The sequence below is a fragment of the Gobius niger genome, assembly GCF_951799975.1.
Source record: "Gobius niger genome assembly, chromosome: 16".
NCBI classification, from domain to species: Eukaryota; Metazoa; Chordata; class Actinopteri; order Gobiiformes; family Gobiidae; genus Gobius; species Gobius niger.
The window spans coordinates 30,738,182-30,764,729 of NC_136867.1; the positions used below are offsets into that span (position 1 = coordinate 30,738,182).

The 26,548-nt window shown below is 43.1% G+C and overlaps 2 protein-coding genes and 1 long non-coding RNA gene across 3 annotated transcripts; 2 read left to right on the top strand and 1 right to left on the bottom strand.

Annotated features, from left to right (window-relative positions):
* Positions 1-5,970: 5,970 nt before the first annotated feature.
* Positions 5,971-9,841, top strand: LOC306975891 (complement C1q-like protein 4; the record flags this gene model as incomplete). The annotated part of the gene is made up of 5 exons (XM_079573689.1): positions 5,971-6,087; positions 8,942-8,995; positions 9,162-9,245; positions 9,364-9,495; positions 9,561-9,841. The coding sequence occupies exons 1-5, from the start codon at positions 6,060-6,062 to the stop codon at positions 9,839-9,841; spliced, it is 579 nt and encodes a 192-aa protein (XP_079429815.1). The 5' UTR covers positions 5,971-6,059.
* A 1,567-nt stretch (positions 9,842-11,408) lies between these two features.
* Positions 11,409-12,815, top strand: LOC306975892 (uncharacterized protein; the record flags this gene model as incomplete). Its single annotated transcript, XM_079573690.1, has 7 exons — positions 11,409-11,592; positions 11,654-11,707; positions 11,769-11,831; positions 11,915-11,968; positions 12,135-12,218; positions 12,337-12,468; positions 12,534-12,815. The coding sequence occupies 7 exons, from the start codon at positions 11,409-11,411 to the stop codon at positions 12,812-12,814; spliced, it is 852 nt and encodes a 283-aa protein (XP_079429816.1). The 3' UTR covers position 12,815.
* Positions 12,816-24,852: 12,037 nt separating this feature from the next.
* On the bottom strand, positions 24,853-25,515 carry LOC306976224. The gene is made up of 3 exons (XR_013793756.1): positions 25,486-25,515; positions 25,247-25,309; positions 24,853-24,936 (listed from the first exon to the last, which is right to left on the bottom strand). It is a non-coding gene; the product is annotated as an uncharacterized lncRNA (long non-coding RNA).
* Between the last annotated feature and the right edge of the window lie 1,033 nt (positions 25,516-26,548).

Genomic DNA, 26,548 nt, shown 5'->3' on the forward strand with positions numbered 1-26,548 from the left:
ATTACAAACTACAGGAATGTTATTTTCACAAAAGCATCGACTTCAACCTGTGATGTCGTTGTTAAACTTGTCATTCCAGTGGGACAAGTGGCTTTCTCTGCCTCTTTGTTGGAATCAGGCTCTGGAACACGTGGACCTTTCAACGCTCAGACCACTCTGGAGTTCAAACATGTGGTCTCCAACATTGGACAGGCCTACAGCCCACACACAGGTGAAGGAACTTACAGGAAATATGTCTCACTGAAGTTTGTCAACACTAAACTGTGTCTCCTACAGGGTTATTCATCGCCCCGGTGAGAGGAGCCTATCACTTTGAGTTCTACTTTATGGCTCTTGGAGGTTCAGCTGCTTCAGGGGTCGTGTTAGTGAAGAACGGAGAACATGTTTTTACTGCAAGTCAACATCAGACAAATGGATACAGCAGCGCGTCCAATGGAGCCACTCTGATCCTGGAGGCCGGAGACGTGGTGTTTCTGCGTCTGTATAAGAACCATGTAATCTATGATAATGAACATCACCAAAGCTCGTTCAGTGGTCACCTGCTGTTCCCCATGTGAGACTCAACGTTCATGACCGGCTCTTTAGAACGGCTCTTTAGAACGGCTCTTTAGAACGGCTCTTTAGAACGGCTCTTTAGAACGACTCTTTCACGTCACTGTAGTTTTGTTTCTGATTCAATAATATAATTGTGCTGTTGCTGTAAAACATTTATGTTTTACAGGGGTGGGGAGAGCAGTGTTGTCTGTTTGGAAGAGTGGGTGGTTGGGTGGGCGGGAACTGCTTTTAATCTGTAAAGCACTTTGTGTTACAACCTTGTATGAAAAGCGCTTTATAAATAAAGTTTTGATTGATTGATTGATTATGCTCCAGATCACATTCATTATCAAACCTTAAAGAAATAAACACTTCATTTGTGGCTCGTCTGTATCATTAACCTGACCTGTTTGTCGCTGCGTGTGCACAGTGTAACGGCCGCTGTTGGATTTTACAGCAGAATCACAATAACATTCAGAAACATCAGTTTCAAAGACAACGCCGTTTTTTAAAACATTCTATGGATCTTTTAGAGACGAGCTCCTAAACATGATGAATTGCTCTCTCCAGACGGGGGTCTTAAAGGGGCGGTGGTGAGGCCCCTGTTGAAGAAGAGCAATTTGGACTGTAATGATTTTAACAATTTCAGACCAGTGTCCAACTTACCACTTTGAAGCAAAATCTTAGAAAAACTTGTCTTTATCCAACTTAATGATTTTATTACTGCACAAAATGTCCTTGAGAAAGTCCAGTCCGGCTTTAGGGTGAACCACAGCCCCGAGACCACCCTCCTAAAGATCTTAAATGACTTTAGATTAAATTATGACTCACAGAAGGTCACAGTGTTGGTTCTGGATCTGAGCCTTTGATACAGTCGACCACACTATTCTTGTAACTCCTCTCTGGTGCTGTACAAATGGTTTACTTCCTCCCTCACAGACAGGACGTTCATGGTGAGTGTGGACACCTGCTCCTCTGAGGTGCAGGGGATTACATGTGGTGTGCCCCAGGGGTCGATTTTAGGCCCAGTGCTTTTTAACCTGTATTCACCTTATTCTGCCCCGCCCACTTCTCCGTTGTCCCGACACTTCCGGTCGAGCGCAAAGCCCGTTCATTTAAACGGAGGAAGAGGGAAAACGTTCAAATCTGAGGTTTAGTCGATTGATTTGTGTAAAATGTCCAATGTTCATTTGCACCAACAAGTCGACACTGCCCCTTTCTCTGCGCGGCCTGAAAACGGCTTCGTCTTCCAGTTTTTCCAGGCTGAGATATGTTCTTACCTGAGCTTAGACGAGTTGATACGTACCTGTCTGATGTTGTTGGCCTCTCCCAGTATGTTCCTATGGCTCCCAACGGGTTCAAGTTCAGAGTTCTTTTTTCTGAGCTTCATCTGAGCCTCTTTTGCAAAACTGTGAAGGAAACAAAGTGTGATTTAAGGTTAAATATATTAATTTAATTTTGCACTAATTATATCTATGGTTTTACACTAAACTGGACTAAAGGCTGTTCCGACTTTTTCACAACAGCAAAATGGCCGACTAATAACTCTTTTTGTTTAGAATGCAACAGAATGAAGGAAAATGCTGAAGGGTCGTTGCACCCTGATGTAAACATTAATGCACCCTCTGTTCATTTGCTTTGGATCTGGGCCTGATCTAAAGTCCTGTGAGCCAAACCAACAAACACATCATTAATGTGTAACTATGTGAGAGATCCAGTCTGTATAAAGAGCGAGTCTGTATCTCTGGGGCTCAGATTCACGATGGAGATCCTGAGTGTGTTGGGTCTGTTGCTGCTGCTCTGCTCTCAGTCTGGAGCTGAGATCACTGAACAAAGAGATGGAAGTCCAGAGAGTGTGAATGTGTCTCAGCCCTGTCCCTCAGACCTCCAGGCTGTGCTCCGAGAGATGAGCGTGAAACTGGCCGAGAACAGACTGATGATCCAAGGTGAGAATGAAGCTTTTTAACAATGCTGCTCTACCCTAACCAGACTGCTCTCTCTGTCAGAACAAAACACAAAACTGGATAAATATGAAGTCAGGATCGAGGAGCTGCAGACGAGGATGGAGCAGATGCAAACACACGACCAAGGTGAGAATAAAGACGACACTTATCTCTGATTCGGCAAAGTGTGTTTGAGACAATTCGTTGCTTTGTTCTGGACTGATTTAAGACTCATTGTTTTGCTTCAGCTCAAGCCTCTGAACTAAAGAGCTTAAAGACTCGGACCAACGAGACTGAAAACCAAGTGGAGTCTCTGAGGAGAGACAGAGCAGGTGAGACTTTTACTGATGCTTTGGAACCAGAAGAAGAACATTACAAACTACAGGAATGTTATTTTCACAAAAGCATCGACTTCAACCTGTGATGTCGTTGTTAAACTTGTCATTCCAGTGGGACAAGTGGCTTTCTCTGCCTCTTTGAGGGAATCAGGCCGTGAAACACTTGGACCAATCAACACTGACACCACTCTGGAGTTCAAACATGTGGTCTCCAACATTGGACAGGCCTACAGCCCACACACAGGTGAAGGAACTTACAGGAAATATGTCTCACTGAAGTTTGTCAACACTAAACTGTGTCTCCTACAGGGTTATTCACTGCCCCGGTGAGAGGAGCCTATCACTTTGAGTTCTACATTATGGCTTATGGAGGTTCATACTCTTCAGCAGTCGGGTTAGTGAAGAACGGAGGAAATGTTTTTACTGCAGGTCAACATCAGACAAATGGATACGGGACCACGGCCAATGGAGTCACTCTGCTCCTGGAGGCCGGAGACGTGGTGTTTCTGCGTCTGTGGAAGGGCTATATAATCTTTGATAATCACAATCACCACAGCACGTTCAGTGGTCACCTGCTGTTCCCCATGTGAGACTCTGCGTTCATGACCGGCTCTTTAGAACGGCTCTTTAGAACGGCTCTTTAGAACGGCTCTTTAGAACGGCTCTTTAGAACGGCTCTTTATGAACGGCTCTTTAGAACGGCTCTTTAGAACGGCTCTTTAGAACGGCTCTTTCATGTCACTGTAGTTGTGTTTCTGTGTCAATAATATAATTGTGCTGTTGCTGTAAAACATTTATGCTCCAGATCACATTCATTATCAAACCTTAAAAGAAATAAACACTTCATTTGTGGCTCGTCTGTATCATTAACCTGACCTGTTTGTTGCTGCGTGTGCACAGTGTAACGGCCGCTGTTGGATTTTACAACAGAATCACAATAACATTCACAAATATCAGTTTCAAAGACACCGTTTTTTAAAACATTCTATGGATCTTTTAGAGACGAGCTTCTAAACATGATGAATTGCTCTCTCCAGACGGGGGTCTTAAAGGGGCGGTGGTGAGGCCCCTGTTGAAGAAGAGCAATTTGGACTGTAATGATTTTAACAATTTCAGACCAGTATCCAACTTACCACTTTGAAGCAAAATCTTAGCAATCCAATCCAATCCACTGTATTTATAGCACATTTTATAAACAAGTGTTTCCAAAGTGCTGCACATAAAATCGGCAATACAGGAATAAAAATAAATAAATAAATATAATAAAATCAAGTGAAACCAAACTATACATCAGCCAAGACGATAACATAGTTTAAAACTAGAAAAAAAATAAGATGCAATAAAAAAAGAAGTTTAATAAAATTGTAAAAACAATAAAAGAAAGTCAAAGCCACAGAGGACCACACAACTCACGCGGTGTTAAAAGCCCGAGAATAAAAGTGGGTTTTAAGACGAGATCTAAAACACTCCAGGGTGGGGGCCGTTTGGACGTGGGGGGGGGCAGAGCGTTCCACAGCTTAGAACGCTCTGCCCCCTCTGGTTCTACGGTTCGTCTTAGGAACCTCGAGCCGGAGCTGGTCCTCAGACCTCAGAGCGCTGGAGAGTAACTGTGGATGAGGTCTGTGAGGCACTGAGAGAGCTTTAAAAACAAACAATAAAACCTTAAAATCAATTCTAAAATGAACAGGAAGCCGGTGCAAAGAAGCAAGGATTGGTGAAATATGTTCATATGTTTTGGTTCCTGTTAAAAGCCGCGGAGTTCTGGACTAACTGCAGGCGGTAAAGAGCATTCTGGCTGACTCCTGAATAGAGTGCATTGCAGTCGTCCAGGCGAGTAGAGATAAAAGCAAGACTTGTTCAACACTAAAAAAACTTGTCTTTATCCAACTTAATGATTTTATTACTGCACAAAATGTCCTTGAGAAATTCCAGTCCGGCTTTAGGGTGAACCACAGCCCCGAGACCGCCCTCTTAAAGATCTTAAATGACTTTAGATTAAATCATGACTCACAGAAGGTCACAGTGTTGGTTCTCCTGGATCTGAGCCTTTGATACAGTCGACCACACTATTCTTGTAACTCCTCTCTGGTGCTGTACAAATGGTTTACTTCCTCCCTCACAGACAGGACGTTCATGGTGAGTGTGGACACCTGCTCCTCTGAGGTGCAGGGGATTACATGTGGTGTGCCCCAGGGGTCGATTTTAGGCCCAGTGCTTTTTAACCTGTATTCACCTTATTCTGCCCCGCCCACTTCTCCGTTGTCCCGACACTTCCGGTCGAGCGCAAAGCCCGTTCATTTAAACGGAGAAAGAGGGAAAACGTTCAAATCTGAGGTTTAGTCGATTGATTTGTGTAAAATGTCCAATGTTCATTTGCACCAACAAGTCGACACTGCCCCTTTCTCTGCGCGGCCTGAAAACGGCTTCGTCTTCCAGTTTTTCCAGGCTGAGATATGTTCTTACCTGAGCTTAGACGAGTTGATACGTACCTGTCTGATGTTGTTGGCCTCTCCCAGTATGTTCCTATGGCTCCCAACGGGTTCAAGTTCAGAGTTCTTTTTTCTGAGCTTCATCTGAGCCTCTTTTGCAAAACTGTAAAGGAAAAAAAGTGTGATTTAAGGTTAAATATATTAATTTAGTTTTGCACTAATTACATCTATGGTTTTACACTAAACTGGACTAAAGGCTGTTCCGACTTTTTCACAACAGCAAAATGGCCGACTAATGACTCTTTTTGTTTAGAATGCAACAGAATGAAGGAAAATGCTGAAGGGTCGTTGCACCCTGATGTAACATTAATGCACCCTCTGTTCATTTGCTTTGGATCTGGGCCTGATCTAAAGTCCTGTGAGCCAAACCAACAAACACATCATTAATGTGTAACTATGTGAGAGATCCAGTCTGTATAAAGAGCGAGCCTGTATCTCTGGGGCTCAGATTCACGATGGAGATCCTGAGTGTGTTGGGTCTGTTGCTGCTGCTCTGCTCTCAGTCTGGAGCTGAGATCACTGAACAAAGAGAAGGAAGTCCAGAGAGTTTGAATGTGCCTCAGCCTTATCCCTCAGACCTCCAGGCTGTGCTCCGAGAGATGAGTGTGAAACTGGCCGAGAACAGACTGATGATCCAAGGTGAGAATGAAGCTTTTTAACAATGCTGCTCTACCCTAACCGGACTGCTCTCTCTGTCAGAACAAAACACAAAACTGGATAAATATGAAGTCAGGATCGAGGAGCTGCAGACGAGGATGGAGCAGATGCAAACACACGACCAAGGTGAGAATAAAGACGACACTTATCTCTGATTCGGCAAAGTGTGTTTGAGGCAATTCGTTGCTTTGTTCTGGACTGATTTAAGACTCATTGTTTTGCTTCAGCTCAAGCCTCTGAACTAAAGAGCTTAAAGACTCGGACCAACGAGACTGAAAACCAAGTGGAGTCTCTGAGGAGAGACAGAGCAGGTGAGACTTTTACTGATGCTTTGGAACCAGAAGAAGAACATTACAAACTACAGGAATGTTATTTTCACAAAAGCATCGACTTCAACCTGTGATGTCGTTGTTAAACTTGTCATTCCAGTGGGACAAGTGGCTTTCTCTGCCTCTTTGTTGGAATCAGGCCATGGAACACTTGGACCTTTCAACGCTCACACCACTCTGGAGTTCAAACGTGTGGTCTCCAACATTGGACAGGCCTACAGCCCACACACAGGTGAAGGAACTTACAGGAAATATGTCTCACTGAAGTTTGTCAACACTAAACTGTGTCTCCTACAGGGGGTTTCATCGCCCCGGTGAGAGGAGCCTATCACTTTGAGTTCTACTTTATGGCTCTTGGAGGTTCACACTCTTCAGCGGTCGGCTTAATGAAGAACGGAGAACATGTTTTTACTGCAAGTCAACATCAGACAAATGGATACAGCAGCGCGTCCAATGGAGTCACTCTGCTCCTGGAGGCCGGAGACGTGGTGTTTCTGCGTCTGTGGCAGAACTATGTAATCTATGATAATGAACATCACCAAAGCACGTTCAGTGGTCACCTGCTGTTCCCCATGTGAGACTCAACGTTCATGACCGGCTCTTTAGAACGGCTCTTTAGAACGGCTCTTTAGAACGGCTCTTTAGAACGGCTCTTTAGAACGGCTCTTTCACGTCACTGTAGTTCTGTTTCTGTGTCAATAATATAATTGTGCTGTTGCTGTAAAACATTTATGCTCCAGATCACATTCATTATCAAACCTTCAATGAAATAAACACTTCATTTGTGGCTCGTCTGTATCATTAACCTGACCTGTTTGTCGCTGCGTGTGCACAGTGTAACGGCCGCTGTTGGATTTTACAACAGAATCACAATAACATTCACAAATATCAGTTTCAAAGACAACGCCGTTTTTTAAAACATTCTATGGATCTTTTAGAGACGAGCTTCTAAACATGATGAATTGCTCTCCAGACGGGGGTCTTAAAGGGGCGGTGGTGAGGCCCCTGTTGAAGAAGAGCAATTTGGACTGTAATGATTTTAACAATTTCAGACCAGTATCCAACTTACCACTTTAAAGCAAAATCTTAGAAAAACTTGTCTTTATCCAACTTAATGATTTTATTACTGCACAAAATGTCCTTGAGAAATTCCAGTCCGGCTTTAGGGTGAACCACAGCCCCGAAATGACTTTAGATTAAATTATGACTCACAGAAGGTCACAGTGTTGGTTCTCCTGGATCTGAGACTTTGATACAGTCGACCACACTATTCTTGTAACTCCTCTCTGGTGCTGTACAAATGGTTTACTTCCTCCCTCACAGACAGGACGTTCATGGTGAGTGTGGACACCTGCTCCTCTGAGGTGCAGGGGATTACATGTGGTGTGCCCCAGGGGTCGATTTTAGGCCCAGTGCTTTTTAACCTGTATTCACCTTATTCTGCCCCGCCCACTTCTCCGTTGTCCCGACACTTCCGGTCGAGCGCAAAGCCCGTTCATTTAAACGGAGAAAGAGGGAAAACGTTCAAATCTGAGGTTTAGTCGATTGATTTGTGTAAAATGTCCAATGTTCATTTGCACCAACAAGTCGACACTGCCCCTTTCTCTGCGCGGCCTGAAAACGGCTTCGTCTTCCAGTTTTTCCAGGCTGAGATATGTTCTTACCTGAGCTTAGACGAGTTGATACGTACCTGTCTGATGTTGTTGGCCTCTCCCAGTATGTTCCTATGGCTCCCAACGGGTTCAAGTTCAGAGTTCTTTTTTCTGAGCTTCGTCTGAGCTTCTTTATCAAAACTGTAAAGGAAAAAAAGTGTGATTTAAGGTTGAATATATTAATTTAGTTTTGCACTAATTACATCTATGGTTTTACACTAAACTGGACTAAAGGCTGTTCCGACTTTTTCACAACAGCAAAATGGCCGACTAATAACTCTTTTTGTTTAGAATGCAACAGAATGAAGGAAAATGCTGAAGGGTCGTTGCACCCTGATGGAACATTAATGCACCCTTTGTTCATTTGCTTTGGATCTGGGCCTGATCTAAAGTCCTGTGAGCCAAACCAACAAACACATCATTAATGTGTAACTATGTGAGCGATCCAGTCTGTATAAAGAGCGAGCCTGTATCTCTGGGGCTCAGATTCACGATGGAGATCCTGAGTGTGTTGGGTCTGTTGCTGCTGGTCTGCTCTCAGTCTGGAGCTGAGATCATTGAACAAAGAGAAGGAAGTCCAGAGAGTTTGAATGTGCCTCAGCCCTGTCCCTCAGACCTCCAGGCTGTGCTCCGAGGGATGAGCGTCAAACTGGCCGAGAACAGACTGATGATCCAAGGTGAGAATGAAGCTTCTTTAACAATGCTGCTCTGCCCTAACCGGACTGCTCTCTCTGTCAGAACAAAACGCTAAACATGAAGTAAAGATTGAGCAGCTGCAGACGCTCAACCAAGGTGAGAATCAACCTTTTGCTCCATCTTTATTCTGTACTAACTGGACTGCTCTCTCTGTCAGAACAAAACACAAAACTGGATATATATCAAGTCAGGATCGAGCAGCTGCAGACGCTCAACCAAGGTGAGATTCAAGGCTACACTTCTCTCTGGCCATAAATATATTTTAACCTAATCTGTGTCTGACTCACATGGTTCTTTCTGCAGAACAAGCAGCCAAACTGCAAGAGCTCGAAAACCAAGTGGACTCACAACAACAAGGTCAGGAAAATGTTTGTGCAGTTTTCATTTCGTTTCCATGAAGTGGACGCTCCAAACAAGATCATTTCTATCATTCAGTGCATTTCTAAACTGTTTTTATTCTTCTCTCTGAAACAAAGAACGGCCTTTATAATTAGTTCTGGACTGATTTATTGTTTTGCTTCAGCTCAAGCCTCTGAACTAAAGAGCTTAAAGACTCGGACCAACGAGACTGAAAACCAAGTGGAGTCTCTGAGGAGAGACAGAGCAGGTGAGACTTTTACTGATGCTTTGGAACCAGAAGAAGAACATTACAAACTACAGGAATGTTATTTTCACAAAAGCATCGAGTTCAACCTGTGATGTCGTTGTTAAACTTGTCATTCCAGTGGGACAAGTGGCTTTCTCTGCCTCTTTGAGGGAATCAGGCCGTGGAACACTTGGACCTTTCAACACTCACACCACTCTGGAGTTCAAACATGTGGTCTCCAACATTGGACAGGCCTACAGCCCACACACAGGTGAAGGAACTTACAGGAAATATGTCTCACTGAAGTTTGTCAACACTAAACTGTGTCTCCTACAGGGGGTTTCATCGCCCCGGTGAGAGGAGCCTATCACTTTGAGTTCTACTTTAGAGCTCATGCAGGTTCACACTCTTCAGCGATCGTGTTAGTGAAGAACGGAGAACATGTTTTTATTGCAGGTGAACATCAGACAAATGGATACGGCAGCGCGTCCAATGGAGCCACTCTGCTCCTGGAGGCCGGAGACGTGGTGTTTCTGCGTCTGTGGCAGAACTATGTAATCTATGATAATGAACATCACCAAAGCACGTTCAGTGGTCACCTGCTGTTCCCCATGTGAGACTCAACGTTCATGACCGGCTCTTTAGAACGGCTCTTTAGAACGGCTCTTTAGAACGGCTCTTTAGAACGGCTCTTTAGAACGGCTCTTTCACGTCACTGTAGTTCTGTTTCTGTGTCAATAATATAATTGTGCTGTTGCTGTAAAACATTTATGCTCCAGATCACATTCATTATCAAACCTTCAATGAAATAAACACTTCATTTGTGGCTCGTCTGTATCATTAACCTGACCTGTTTGTCGCTGCGTGTGCACAGTGTAACGGCCGCTGTTGGATTTTACAACAGAATCACAATAACATTCACAAATATCAGTTTCAAAGACAACGCCGTTTTTTAAAACATTCTATGGATCTTTTAGAGACGAGCTTCTAAACATGATGAATTGCTCTCCAGACGGGGGTCTTAAAGGGGCGGTGGTGAGGCCCCTGTTGAAGAAGAGCAATTTGGACTGTAATGATTTTAACAATTTCAGACCAGTATCCAACTTACCACTTTAAAGCAAAATCTTAGAAAAACTTGTCTTTATCCAACTTAATGATTTTATTACTGCACAAAATGTCCTTGAGAAATTCCAGTCCGGCTTTAGGGTGAACCACAGCCCCGAAATGACTTTAGATTAAATTATGACTCACAGAAGGTCACAGTGTTGGTTCTCCTGGATCTGAGACTTTGATACAGTCGACCACACTATTCTTGTAACTCCTCTCTGGTGCTGTACAAATGGTTTACTTCCTCCCTCACAGACAGGACGTTCATGGTGAGTGTGGACACCTGCTCCTCTGAGGTGCAGGGGATTACATGTGGTGTGCCCCAGGGGTCGATTTTAGGCCCAGTGCTTTTTAACCTGTATTCACCTTATTCTGCCCCGCCCACTTCTCCGTTGTCCCGACACTTCCGGTCGAGCGCAAAGCCCGTTCATTTAAACGGAGAAAGAGGGAAAACGTTCAAATCTGAGGTTTAGTCGATTGATTTGTGTAAAATGTCCAATGTTCATTTGCACCAACAAGTCGACACTGCCCCTTTCTCTGCGCGGCCTGAAAACGGCTTCGTCTTCCAGTTTTTCCAGGCTGAGATATGTTCTTACCTGAGCTTAGACGAGTTGATACGTACCTGTCTGATGTTGTTGGCCTCTCCCAGTATGTTCCTATGGCTCCCAACGGGTTCAAGTTCAGAGTTCTTTTTTCTGAGCTTCGTCTGAGCTTCTTTATCAAAACTGTAAAGGAAAAAAAGTGTGATTTAAGGTTGAATATATTAATTTAGTTTTGCACTAATTACATCTATGGTTTTACACTAAACTGGACTAAAGGCTGTTCCGACTTTTTCACAACAGCAAAATGGCCGACTAATAACTCTTTTTGTTTAGAATGCAACAGAATGAAGGAAAATGCTGAAGGGTCGTTGCACCCTGATGGAACATTAATGCACCCTTTGTTCATTTGCTTTGGATCTGGGCCTGATCTAAAGTCCTGTGAGCCAAACCAACAAACACATCATTAATGTGTAACTATGTGAGCGATCCAGTCTGTATAAAGAGCGAGCCTGTATCTCTGGGGCTCAGATTCACGATGGAGATCCTGAGTGTGTTGGGTCTGTTGCTGCTGGTCTGCTCTCAGTCTGGAGCTGAGATCATTGAACAAAGAGAAGGAAGTCCAGAGAGTTTGAATGTGCCTCAGCCCTGTCCCTCAGACCTCCAGGCTGTGCTCCGAGGGATGAGCGTCAAACTGGCCGAGAACAGACTGATGATCCAAGGTGAGAATGAAGCTTCTTTAACAATGCTGCTCTGCCCTAACCGGACTGCTCTCTCTGTCAGAACAAAACGCTAAACATGAAGTAAAGATTGAGCAGCTGCAGACGCTCAACCAAGGTGAGAATCAACCTTTTGCTCCATCTTTATTCTGTACTAACTGGACTGCTCTCTCTGTCAGAACAAAACACAAAACTGGATAAATATGAGGTCAGGATCGAGCAGCTGCAGACGCTCAACCAAGGTGAGATTCAAGGCTACACTTCTCTCTGGCCATAAATATATTTTAACCTAATCTGTGTCTGACTCACATGGTTCTTTCTGCAGAACAAGCAGCCAAACTGCAAGAGCTCGAAAACCAAGTGGACTCACAACAACAAGGTCAGGAAAATGTTTGTGCAGTTTTCATTTCGTTTCCATGAAGTGGACGCTCCAAACAAGATCATTTCTATCATTCAGTGCATTTCTAAACTGTTTTTATTCTTCTCTCTGAAACAAAGAACGGCCTTTATAATTAGTTCTGGACTGATTTATTGTTTTGCTTCAGCTCAAGCCTCTGAACTAAAGAGCTTAAAGACTCGGACCAACGAGACTGAAAACCAAGTGGAGTCTCTGAGGAGAGACAGAGCAGGTGAGACTTTTACTGATGCTTTGGAACCAGAAGAAGAACATTACAAACTACAGGAATGTTATTTTCACAAAAGCATCGAGTTCAACCTGTGATGTCGTTGTTAAACTTGTCATTCCAGTGGGACAAGTGGCTTTCTCTGCCTCTTTGAGGGAATCAGGCCGTGGAACACTTGGACCTTTCAACACTCACACCACTGTGGTGTTCAAACATGTGGTCTCCAACATTGGACAGGCCTACAGCCCACACACAGGTGAAGGAACTTACAGGAAATATGTCTCACTGAAGTTTGTCAACACTAAACTGTGTCTCCTACAGGGGGTTTCATCGCCCCGGTGAGAGGAGCCTATCACTTTGAGTTCTACTTTAGAGCTCATGCAGGTTCACACTCTTCAGCGATCGTGTTAGTGAAGAACGGAGAACATGTTTTTATTGCAGGTGAACATCAGACAAATGGATACGGCAGCGCGTCCAATGGAGCCACTCTGCTCCTGGAGGCCGGAGACGTGGTGTTTCTGCGTCTGTGGGAGAACCATGTAATCTATGATGATGAAAATCACTACAGCATGTTCAGTGGTCACCTGCTGTTCCCCATGTGAGACTCTGCGTTCATGACCGGCTCTTTAGAACGGCTCTTTAGAACGGCTCTTTAGAACGGCTCTTTAGAACGGCTCTTTAGAACGGCTCTTTAGAACGGCTCTTTAGAACGGCTCTTTAGAACGGCTCTTTCACGTCACTGTAGTTCTGTTTCTGTGTCAATAATATAATTGTGCTGTTGCTGTAAAACATTTATGCTCCAGATCACATTCATTATCAAACCTTAAAGAAATAAACACTTCATTTGTGGCTTCGTTTGTCGCTGCGTGTGCACAGTGTAACGGCCGCTGTTGGATTTTACAACAGAATCACAATAACATTCACAAATATAACAGATACAACACATTCCTGTATCTGTCCATGTGCTGTTCACAGATTCATTCAGTCAAACCACAGACGCTGATTTATGTTGTTCCCAGTGGGTGAGGGTCAGGATTGATCTCACAAACTGGTGGTTATGAGTCCGGCGCTCTGCCTATGGAGCTAAACCAGCAGAGCATTGTTCTCCCGCTGCACAGACATAATTATATGTTTATAGGCTGTACTCGTTGATCATTTTGGAATTTGGACAAATCCTTGGGTGTCCACAGATTTGAGTGGGGGCTGAGGTGCTCCAGCCCCGCAGCCATCAGCGCCGATTCAGTGCCGTAGTCGAGGCCATTAGCAATGCAATAAACCCTTGGACTAAAACAGTACAAGCTACAAAACCCAGGACAACAGCTGCATGTTGTTTCTGCTGACTTCAAGCTCACGCCTCAGAGACTCACTGCTTTGATCTTGTTTAAAACTTCCTGCAACGTGTGTCAAACTTCTAAATAATCTTAGTTCTGTTAAGGAGGTTCCTCTCGCGACTGGGACACAATTAAACTCTTAACTCCCGCCTGAACCGAGAGGATCTTTCTCCTCACGTCATCACATTTTTTTTCATCATTTTTTTGTTGGGTATTCAACTCATTTTTGTAACTTTTTTCGTCAATTTTTTATAAATGTTTTGTCATTTTTTCATCCATTTTTTTGTCCATTTTTCATCAATTTTTCATCACTTTTTTGTCAATGTTTTCTCACTTTTTTGTCACATTTCCATCATTGTTTTCGACTCAGTTTTGTTGCTATTTTCACAGTTTTTTTCCAGAAGCTTTTGGATTGGGGTAAAGCCAAACTGGAGAAAATGTGCTGGGTTCAGGCGGGAGTTAAGGGGTTAAACTTCACCAAACCAACCAAATGATCCCACTGTAGGTTTAATGAAATGGTAAAACTCCCCGCGGAGTTAAGGAGGTGTGGAGTGAAAACAGAAGTCCCAAAAAGGCCAAAACATTGTCAATCCTTTCAATGGAAACCAGAAGCTTTTTCCAAACTGCACTGACGACGGGGGCAGGAGTCACCTGACAACTCCCAACATGCACTTCTTTCATACATTTGAGGCTCTGTGAGTCCTGGAGGGGGTCACAATAAACTCTTTCCTCTTATAATGGCAAATATGATGTGAGGGGCAGGAGTTCCATGATTCACCTTTGAGGAAAACCGTCTCCAGTCCTCACATTCAGACCCTTTTCTGGTGAAAGACGGAGGCTCTTTGTTGAGGTCCATGAAGACGGTTTGATGTGGAGGAATGTGCTGTTGTTCATTTGTCTTTGTATTTTCTAACCTGCTCCGTCACGTCTGAGCTTTTACTCTCTGTCCTTTACCAGATCTTTAGCTGTCGCTTCATTTCTGTGGGACCTGCTCATGTTTAATGTGAAGAGAGAGCGGACAGGAAGGACAGCGTCTGTTTACTGTCCAGGCGGAAACACGTGTGGTCACTGTGCTTATAGAGTTCAGGAATGTGACGTCATATCGCTAAGCATTATGGGATTAGAAGCCGTTGTAAACTAATGGAGATTTTAAAGATAAAATATTGGAGTTATTGTTCACATTAAAACACTTGGACACCACAGTGAGTTAGATGTATTTACTCTTCTCCACTTTTTATACTGTTTTTAGCTAATGTTAGTCAATGGAAATGTATGCTAACAGCTGCAAAGATGGCCGATCTCCATGGTAACTGTAGACTTTCCCAAACTCCATAGCCCCCCCTCTTTAAGTTCATAAAACTAAATGTAAATCCTGTTTATATAAGTTTTCTTGTCGCCATGTTAGGCTGGACTGTTTGAATGTAACCTGCAATACTCGGCAGCACCAGCAGGGGGCGCGCGCTGCGCTCGGCATCAGTATTGGCGCTGTAGAAGAAGTCAGTGCCTGATATGAGTGAAGCAAAGGCAGCTCCGGTTGTAACTGTATTCCTACATGTTTTACAGGTAAGCTGGCTGGTAAAACGCACATTCAACAGTAGGAGACTTTCTCCTCCACCTTTTAGAGGAACTTATGTTAAGCTACGAAGTGTTTTGTATATTTTATTTGTCTAAAAACGAGTCACGACCAAGTGGACGTTTCTAAGATGGCGGACGTTGGTCCAACGGTCACCGCGGAGACCAAACAAAACACTGTTTTAATTCTGTACAAGGTGAAGTTCACGACATGAGTGCCCAGAGATACTGGAGAACCTGATGCTAAAGGCCAGTTCTGCTGTTTGACCATCAGCACATCAGCTGTGTGTGTAGAGCTAAAGTGTATGTGCTCAGTCACACACACAGAAGGTGACGTTTCACAAGAGAATGGTAAAGACACAGTTCACAGCTAAGAAACAAGTCATTCAAACTTCTGTAAAGGCATTTGAATATTGTTTGTGAGAAGTCCTGTCAGTGCGTGATCTGAGTGAAGCAAAGGCAGCTCCGGTTCTAATATTATTCTCACATGTTTTACAGCTTGTGCCACCGGAAGAAAAGTGTTCACCAGGAAGGAGTCGGCCATCTTTCCAGACGTGTAGAGGTCACACTACAACACTGCTATGGGGGGGTCGGGACTGGACTCGCCTTGTAATGGTGCAGTGTGGGGGGGGGTCACGTTCATTTACGCCTCGTTAACCAATCAGGGATCAGCTGACTGGGCTCGAGCGTCACCTGTTTCCTGCAACATGGAGGACGAGCTGATGGCGGCGGTTTGCGCTCGAGTCGTCATGTTACTATGGAGACGGGAAGAGACGGAAACTTGGAGAGAAACGAGGAACTTGGACCGACAGGTAATGTCTTGTACGACCAGTTTGAATTCATTCTAAACATATTGTCCTGTTTTCTGCTTTAACACATTAACCTCTGACCACCCGCCCAAACCAAACGCATTCTCTCCTCTTTGTCCTCACTTTTTATTTCCCTCATGTGTTTTTGTCACTTTTTATTACTTTTTTGGCTTTTTTTGCTGGATTTTTTGGTCTTTTTTCTACTGGATTTTTGTCATTATTTGCTGCTCTTTTGTCATTTTTGTCACTTTTTAGCTCTTTTCTGTCGTGTTTACATCCTCATTTTCTTTTTTTCTCTTTTGTCGCTGTTTTGAAGAAGCTTTTAGATTTGCAGAACTTGGAGAACAGGAGAAAACATGTTCAGGTGGGAGTTAAGAGGTGAACTAAATGTGAGAAACATGTTCATGCACCATCGTATTGATTGATTTATTACAGCTTTAGCTTTGACTCTGCACATTAAGGTTTCTGATCAGCTGGTTGAGCCACTGCCCGTTTGAATCTTATATACTTTACTGTCCAGGATTCAAATCAATGACCACTTCATTTGCAGGTTGGAAACATTTATTGTAAGTGTGATATTAGTTAAAACGTTAACTCCCGCCTGAACCTTTGGCTTTACCCCAATCCAAAATCTTCTGGACAAAAGCTGTGAAAATAGCAACAAAACTGAGACGAAAACAATGATGGAAATGTGACCAAAAAGTGACGAAAAATTGATGAAAAAGAGGCAAAAATGTCACAAGAAATTGACGAAAAAATTACAAAAAAATGATAAAAAAATTTGACAAAAAATGACAAAAAATTGATTAAAAAAGGATGAAAAAATGACAAAAATGTGACGAAAAATTACAAAAAAGTTACAAAAATGAGTTAAAAATGAGTCGAACAAAAAAATGATGGAAATAAAAAAAAGTGACGTGAGGAAACAGATCCTCTGGGTTCGGGCGGGAGTGAAGAGGTTAAAACATTAAACATATATTTCCAGTGGAGGAGTTGGAGGGACACCTATTGAAAGAAGAAGGAGGAGGTGAAGAAAAGGAGTGGGGCAGCAGCAGACCACAGGCCACAGTGGAGGTTCTTTGCTTCATCAGGCCACGCACCACCAGCAGCAACATGAGCCAGGTCCAGGACACGGCAGAGGAGCTCCACTCAAACCCCTCGGGACTGGAGAGTGATGAAGGTATGTGGTCCTCCATGACCCGTCTGTTCTGCTGGGTTTTGGAAAACGCACTGTGGACTTTCCAAGCCTGAGGCCGAGAAAAAGTGACCGAAGCTTCACATCTGCCTGATTCCTGAGGCTTATTATGTACATACTTCATCCACAGTCCCTCTGGCCTGACACTAGGGGGCGCTAACCCAGCGTTATAGACCACGCTGATGTTTTCATATAGAGCTGTTTATTACTTTATTGCACACGAGCCATGTAAATAACAGAGATGGGAAACACAGACATTATTTACCTGGAGTTACATGGTTTATAAATGAATTATCCACAAGTAAAAGTAAATATAGTCAAGACTGAACCATTTGTTGGGGATATCCGGTGTCATGGCGACAGCTTAGACAGCCTCGCCGCCCTCCCTCCTGAAAATTCTTGAAATTCGCTTTATCTGTGAGTAACACGAAGAATCAAGGGGGCCTCGCTTGCATATGTTTTCACGCCCAACAAGGAAAAGAACAGCAGCTATAAAAGCGATGGCAACGGGCTTGAACAAAGACTTAGGCCTAGAGAACACGGCACTGGCCAAAGTCATAGAGGAGACGATGGCGAGACATTTCAAAGAGGCCGATGGAAAGTCAGAGGCACGACACAATCGACTTGAAAAGCGCCTGGACACAATGCAATCAGTGATTTCCCGGCATACTGAAGAAATTAAAAGTTTACGCACTGATACTTCTCATTTACAAGAGCGCGTGGTACAAGCGGAAGAGGAGGCGGACGAACACCGCAAACAACTCCAGGTTCTCTTTGCTAAAATGATCGACATGGAGGACAGAGCTCGAAGGAACAATCTGCTGATTCTCAATCTGAAGGAGGAAGTAGAAAGTTCGAACGCCTTGGCTTACCTGAAGGAGATGATTCCTAAATGGTTTCCTTCCCTTGCGTGGCCCCCCCCCCGGAGCTCATGAGGGCGCACCGGCTCGGTAAGCCTCCAGCGGCCCCTAATCATCAACTGTCTACGCTTCCCTGAGAGAGACGTCTTGCTCAAAGAAGCACGGAGGAATGCCCCGGAGGTCGCAGGAACGCTCCTGAAGTTTGCAGCAGAAAACAGCGAGCATACGTCCAAGCGTCGGAGAGCCTGCTGCAAACCAATGCATGAGGCCCGCATCCAAGGTTTTGACGCCTTTCTTCTGTACCCGCCACTATCAAACTTCAACGGGGAAGCAAATCCTTCACCTTCCCGGAGCCAAGTGACGTGGACAAGTTTTTGAGCACCATCGGGAACGTCTGAACAATCTGCGCCCTGTGCGCACATTTGAAATGGTAAGCGACAGCTAAAATGGAGCATAATGTACTCGTAGAAACTACAGTTCTGCGCTGTTCGCCTTTCTTTTCTTTTGTTGTATCCATATTGTTTCCTCTAAGCCACTCAGTTGGCAATTGAGGATTTACTAGTAGTCTCAAGACGACGTGGCAGCATATTATTATTGCTTTATTTTTATTTTGATCTAACCTAACTGTCACACACAGCTAGTGCTGCCAGAGTGTTATTTTCCTTGGTTTTTGGATTTACTTTCTCTTTACTCACTCTTACTAGGCTTGCCCTATGACAAATGGCACAACATATGGGGTGGGTTTGATGAGGCAACACTTCTCTTTAAGTATATTATATCATCTTTCTTGTGAGTTATGTTTATTTTTCTCTTTCTTTTCTTTCACTTTTTTTGTTTTGTTTTTGTTTTTTTGGCCCTGTCCAGGTCCAGGTCTGTTACTCTGCGCAAATGTTGGTTATTTGGTGCAAAAGGATATGGCTTATAGCCTTATATTTACTCAATGGATAGAATTAATGTTCTCTCCCTGAATGCCCGCGGCTTGAACCCCCCCCCCAAAACGGGTGAGCATATTAGATTTATTGCATAGGAAAAACATTCATTTTGCATTTATACAAGAGACTCACCTCTTAGATTCTGATGTATTTAGATTTCAAAGTAAATACTATAATGTTGTAGCTGATTCCTCTCACTCTAAAAAGAAGAGAGGTGTTTTGACAGCAATTAAAGGAACTTATCTTATACAAATCTAGGTACTGGAGGCAGTAAAGATGGTCGCATCACATATTGCAAAATCTTGTATAACGGAATCAAAATAGCTTTAGTGGGTGAATACGCTCCAAACTCATTTGACAAGCAGTTCTATAACATGTTAAAGTCTACACTGATGGAGCTTCCAGATGATCAGCTTCTGATTGGGGGAGACTTCAATGCCACATGGCTTCATTCCACTGATAGAACAGGGCAAAATGAAAGTAGGGATCAAAACAGTGCTTCTTGTGAACTGCATAAACTAGTAGATGAATATGGCTTGTGTGACACGTGGCGTATTATGAACCCACAAACCAGAGAGTTTTCATTTTACTCCGCACGCCACAAGAGTTTCTCTAGAATCGATTACATTTTCCTTTCAAAATCCTTATTTCAAACTGTATGTAGCAGTGAAATGATTCCATGTGCATTAACCGATCACAGGGCAGTGCTGAGCTCTTTTCTAATAAAATCAAGCAAACACCGGCCCCCCGATGGCGTTTCAACAGCTCACTGTTAAAAAATTACAATTTCATGAAAACTTTATTTGATGAATTGGAGTTTTTTTTATTTGTGTCAACCAAAAATCGGTGGATTTCATTTCATTTCATTTCATTTCATTTTTTTATTTGAGCAGCTGAGTATTCAGCAGATGACATGACAAAATAAACAAAGTAACTAACAGGTAAGCTGCCCGAAAGGAGTAGGCAGAAGCAAGGTGCTTGTACACGCCTGCCCCATTCCAAATTGACATAGTTTAAGGTAAACATTTACAGTTAGTTACCATAGTAACGTTTCGAAAGCATGTCAACTAAACGTGCATCCAGTACCTTATCATGAACATACATACAAGGTCAAATTTATTTATAGAGCACATTTACAAACAGCAGCCACTGCCCCAAAGTGCTGTACAGATACATAAAATAAAAACATCAACATTTAATACAAATAGAATAATAAAATCAACAGGAGAAAATGCTCAGCTCAGCTCGTGCCGAAGGCCAGTGCAGAAAAGTGAGTCTTCAGCGAGCGCTTGAAGCTCTCCAAAGATGTTGCAGTTCTAATATGTAAGGGGAGAGAATTCCACAATTTAGGGCCGGCTACAGCGAAGGCTCGGTCCCCTCTGCTCTTCCGCTTAGACCTGGGATGGTCTAAAAGATATTGATCAGCGGACCTCAGAGCTCGGACAGGACTATGCAAAGATATCAACTCTGACAAATAGGGTGGAGCTAAACCATTTAGACATTTAAAAACAAACAAGAGGATTTTAAAATTTATTCTAAATCCAACAGGGAGCCAATGAAGAGATGCAAGCACAGGAGTGATGTGATCATATCGTGATGCTCCTGAGAGCAGTCGTGCAGCTGCATTTTGTACCATCTGGAGGCGCTGAATCGAGGATTGGCTCAGGCCAAAATAAAGTGAATTACAGTCGTCCAGGCGACTGGTTACAAGGGCAAGGACTACTGTTTCGAATTGGTTAGGGGGCAAGTAGCGCTTCACCTTCCCAAGAAGCCTAAGGTGAAAAAAGCTCTAACCACTGCGCTCAGCTGCTTTTCCAGCTTAAAAGAGCTCTCAATAAAAACACCAAGAGCTTTGCCACAGGACTGAGAACGAGACTCAAGTGCGCCAAGAGCATTTTTGCAGAGATTAAGGTCTCCAAAAACAACAATCTCTGTTTTGTCCTCGTTCAAATTTAGAAAATTAAGGGACATCCAGTCCTTCACTTCCTGAAGACATTGATGCAAAACGTTTGGTACGATATGATATTGTTGAGAAAAAAAAAAGAAAACAAAAATGTATATGCTCATATATACATGTATGTAGTCCATTTAAGCACATATCGTGTACATATACATGTTTATATATGTATACAGCAATATAAATATTAATGTACATAGCACTTCAGAGAACATTGTTATTATGATTATTATTATTTTATTTTTATTTTTCATATTGTCTTTTTCCGTCTTTCTCTCCTCTTGAATATCGTTTAGCTCTCATTTCCAGCGTATTGGATGACCCCAGAATACTTTGGGGAGCAGTTAAAGGCTGCATCCGCAACACTGCTGTAAGCTTTGCTTCCCAATTAAACAAAACAAAGAGACGGAAAGTTGAAGAGCTAGAAAGAGACATATCTGCTTTAGAAGAAGAAATGACCAACAAAATAACACCAGAAAACACAAAAAACCGTCAGGAAAGATATGAACAATTAAGTGATCTGTTACGACAAAAAGCTGAATTTCAAATACAGCGTGCGAGGCAGAAATATTATTTAAATAGTGCAAGACCAAGCCGGCTTTTGGCGCTTAAAATTAGGAGTAATGAACAATTGGCTAATATCTCTGCTCTCACAACGGAAGGGGGTTCTGTGACCTCAGACCCTGCAGAAATTAATAACGTATTAAAACGTTTTTACTGTAAATTATACACTTCTGATGTAGCTTACAATGAAAAAGCATGTAATGGCTTCTTAAATTCTCTAAATCTTTCAAAATTAACTCCAGATGCTGCTAGTTCTTTAATAAAACCAATAACACTGGATGAATTACGTAAAGTCATTAACACTATGAAGCAAGGCAAAGCACCAGGGTTAGACGGAATTCCACCTGAGCTGTATATTGCTTTTTGGTCACAACTTGGCCCTTTACTCTTAGAAATGATCAACTACTCAATCATTCAAGGGTCTTTCACCGATAGTTGCAATGTGGCTATCATTTCACTATTACCTAAAAGAGATAAACAGCCTACAGACTGCTCCTCCTACCGGCCACTCAGCCTCCTTAACGCAGACCTCAAAGTCTATGCCAAACTTTTAGCTTCTAGACAGGATCAGTATATGACTCATTTGATTCATAATGACCGAACAGGTTTCATTAAATCCAGGCTGGCGTCTGATAACGTCCGGCGCTTACTTTATATCATAAATGCTTCCTCTAAAACTGTCCAAAACACTCTTGTTTCTTTAGACGCTGAAAAGGCGTTCGACCGGCTGGAATGGAGTTATCTGTGGGCTGTGCTCCATCATATGGGCTTTCCGGTAGAGTTTATAAATATGATTAAAACGTTATATGCCAATCCTTCTGCAGTTGTGTTAACGGGCAGCGCGTGTTCATCCAGATTCTCTATATCCCGTTCTTCACGACAGGGCTGCCCCTTATCTCCACTCTTATTCTGTATATCTCTGGAACCAATTGCACAGTTCGTTAGGCAGTCTGGGAAAATTGGTCCAATTAAGGTACAGGATTAGCCTGGTTAACACCAGACTAAAATCACAAGTGATATTTAGTCTGGCGACACCAGTTCATTTTCTCGTAGGAGAGGTGTGGTTTACGATCGTCCATACTCGTTTATTGGGCGATACGAAAGAAAAAAAAAAGTCTATCATGCGTCTGCACGAGGCCATGGCCAATCGTATCATCGTATGAGATGACGTATGACGGACCCGCTCTAAACTTTTGAGATAAATTATTTAGAACAAGGTCTAAAGCTTGATCGAAAAATACCATCGTGTCTGCTGCGTCATGTTGGATCCGTAAATAAACTTTTTTTTAAATCCGTAAATAAACTACAAGCTTCCGTATATCGAATAGCGCGTCATCGTCTTGCCGTCCCTCCTCGCTCTGTGATTGGTTCCCAAATCCATGCGAAAATTTGGGCCATGGTCCCCAGGCTGTTGTGCAGTTCGAAATAATTCGAGCGCACACAGCAGCCTGGTGTTAGCCAGGTTAGTACAGGATACATCCCATCACATCTCTCTGTATGCCGATGACATTTTAATCTACACAAGTAATCCAACAGAATCAATTCCTTATCTTCTTAAAAGTAAGTAAGTAAGTAAACTTTATTTGTATAGCGCCTTTCACAGACACAGAGTCACAAAGCGCTTCACAGCGTTAAAACATAATTTTAAAACAGTATACTCATTGCAATAATTCAAAATTCAAAATCAGTAATCATGATACAAGTGGTGTCAGTATTGCATCAGCCGGACTCAAATGCTTTCTCAAACAGATGTTTTTTAGGTGCTTTTTGAAAGTAGCTGCTGACTCCAATGAGCGCAAGTCAAGAGGAAGTTTATTCCAAAGTCGGGGCGCTACGGCTTTGAAGGAGCGGTTTCTCCCCGGGTTTTAAAGTGTGTCCGTGGAACCATCAACAGGTTCTCCCCAGAGGACCTCAGGTTCCGAGACGTGTTGTAGGGTTTAAGTAGGTCAGCAATATAAGTGGGCGCCTGACCGTGTAGAGCTCGAAAGGTCAGCACCAAGATTTTAAACTGAACCCGATAAAACTTTTGAATCATTTGGGAATATCTCGGGGTACAGAGTGAATTGGGGTAAATCAACCTTAATGCCTCTGAGTCAAACTAGTTTGGCTGAACCCCTTTGTAACATTCCAACTGTCTCTAGTATCAAATACTTGGGGCTTCTTATTACCTCTTCTCTCGACACGCTGGTTGGAGACAATTACAAAAACATGCTGCTTGCCATAGATGGTGATCTTAAAAGGTGGGGTGCTCTTCCAACACTGTTCCAGCCTCGTTTATCGGTCATTAAAATGAATGTATTACCCCGTGTAAACTTTATCAGCTCTATGCTTCCTTTAGCGCCACCGCAAGGTTATTATAAGAAACTTCATTCATGTGTAAACTAATACTTGTGGAAAGAGAAAAAAACAAGATTAAGGCTTCAACCCTGTATAGACTTAAATCATCAGGGGGTGTAGGCCTTCCCAATTCTGAGTGGTACTCAAAAAGCAACTCTGAGGAGCTCCAGCAGAGGGCGCCAGAGAGTCAGACACTTTACTAACCACACATTTATAGAAAACTGCTTTTACAATATTCCACAAATCTACAGAGATTAAAGATGAGGTTTATACGTTAATGAAGCTGGACAAATGTAGAAATTAAAATGATGTTGATTTATTTATTATTGAAGAAAGACACAATAACAGCTCAAACCTAAACATAAAGTTGTGGAGACGATTCTCTCGCACTTTTCTTCTCGTTTTCGTTGCTATTTCGACACTTTTTTCCAGAAGCTTTTAGATTTGGCTAAAGCAGAGCTGGAGGAAATGCTTGGATAGCAGAGTCTCACATGGGGAACAGCAGGTGACCACTGAACGTGCTGTGGTGATTTTCACTATCATAGATTACATTGTTCTGCCACAGACGCAGAAACACCACGTCTCCGGCCTCCAGGAGCAGAGTGACTCCATTGGCCGCGGTGCCGTGTCCATTTGTCTGATGTTCACCTGCAATAAAAACATGTTCTCCGTTCTTCACTAACACGACCCCTGAATGGTGTGAACCTCCAAAAGCGATAAAGTAGAACTCAAAGTGATAGGCTCCTCTCACCGGGGCGATGAATAACCCTGTAGGAGACACAGTTTAGTGTTGACAAACTTCAGTGAGACATATTTCCTGTAAGTTCCTTCACCTGTGTGTGGGCTGTAGGCCTGTCCAATGTTGGAGACCACATGTTTGAACTCCAGAGTGATGTGAGCGTTGATTGGTCCAATTGTTCCATGGCCTGATTCCAACAAAGAGGCAGAGAAAGCCACTTGTCCCACTGGAATGACAAGTTTAACAACGACATCACAGGTTGAAGTCGATGCTTTTGTGAAAATAACATTCCTGTAGTTTGTAATGTTCTTCTTCTGGTTCCAAAGCATCAGTAAAAGTCTCACCTGCTCTGTCTCTCCTCAGAGACTCCACTTGGTTTTCAGTCTCGTTGGTCCGAGTCTTTAAGCTCTTTAGTTCAGAGGCTTGAGCTGAAGCAAAACAATGAGTCTTAAATCAGTCCAGAACTAATTATAAAGGCCGTTCTTTGTTTCAGAGAGAAGAATAAAAACAGTTTAGAAATGCACTAAATGATAGAAATGATCTTGTTTGGAGCGTCCACTTCATGGAAACGAAATGAAAACTGCACAAACATTTTCCTGACCTTGTTGTTGTGAGTCCACTTGGTTTTCGAGCTCTTGCAGTTTGGCTGCTTGTTCTGCAGAAAGAACCATGTGAGTCAGACACAGATTAGGTTAAAATATATTTACGGCCAGAGAGAAGTGTAGCCTTGAATCTCACCTTGGTTGAGCGTCTGCAGCTCCTCGATCCTGACTTGATATATATCCAGTTTTGTGTTTTGTTCTGACAGAGAGAGCAGTCCAGTTAGTACAGAATAAAGATGGAGCAAAAGGTTGAATCTCACCTTGGTTGAGCGTCTGCAGCTGCTCAATCTTTACTTCATGTTTAGCGTTTTGTTCTGACAGAGAGAGCAGTCCGGTTAGGGCAGAGCAGCATTGTTAAAGAAGCTTCATTCTCACCTTGGTTGAGCGTCTGCAGCTGCTGGATCATCAGTCTGTTCTCGGCCAGTTTGACGCTCAGCTCTCGGAGCACAGCCTGGAGGTCTGAGGGACAGGGCTGAGGCACATTCACACTCTCTGGACTTCCTTCTCTTTGTTCAATAATCTCATTGTCCTGAAGTTCAGCTCCAGACAGAGAGCAGAGCAGCAGCAACAGACCCAACACACTCAGGATCTCCATCGTGAATCTGAGCCCCAGAGATACAGGCTCGCTCTTTATACAGACTGGATCAGTTACACATTAATGATTATTACAGGACTTTAGATTAGAAGACTCCACTTTATGGTCCACAACAACAAGCCTCTTTCTGTCTCTATAAAAGTGAACTTAGCTTAACTTCTTTAGTGTTTAGGGGCGAGATACACTATTCCTGAACCAAATACAGCGAGAAACAGATGTTTACATTCACTTCATAAAAAGACACTTTTTTTTTACTCACTTTCATGAAACCAGGATGAACTTTACATTCACTAAGATTCCTAAACCTTTAAACAGTTTAAAGCCCAGATGATGATGTCATGACCTCTGAAGCTCAGGTCTGGTTCCTCCTTGGCTGTGATTTCCAGACTCTTGAAGGTTCATTGGTTAAAACAATGATGTAAATGTCCAATCATCACACAGATCAGAGAGAAGGCGGGTTCTGTGTCAGAGAAGAACGAGCTGTGTATGAAATGTGAAGATCAACCCAAGAACCAAAGACCTGGTGAAGAAGCTGAACCTGGTCAGAGTTTGTCTTTATCCAGAAACAAGTCCTGACCCGACATGATCTGAGAGGGAACTCTGCAGGAAGAAGCTCTGACTCCAAAACAAACCCCAGGAGAAAGACCACCAGGAGAACACATACGGGGGGGCAGCGTCATGCTGTGGGGGAGGGGCTGCTGCACTTCACTCAACAGACGACATCATGAAGAAAGAACTCTGTGTGGAAATATCGGAGCAACATCTCCAGAGCAGGAAGTGAAAGCTCGGGGCAGATGTTTCTTCAAACGGACAATGACCCAAAGCCAAACTGTTCCAAAGTGT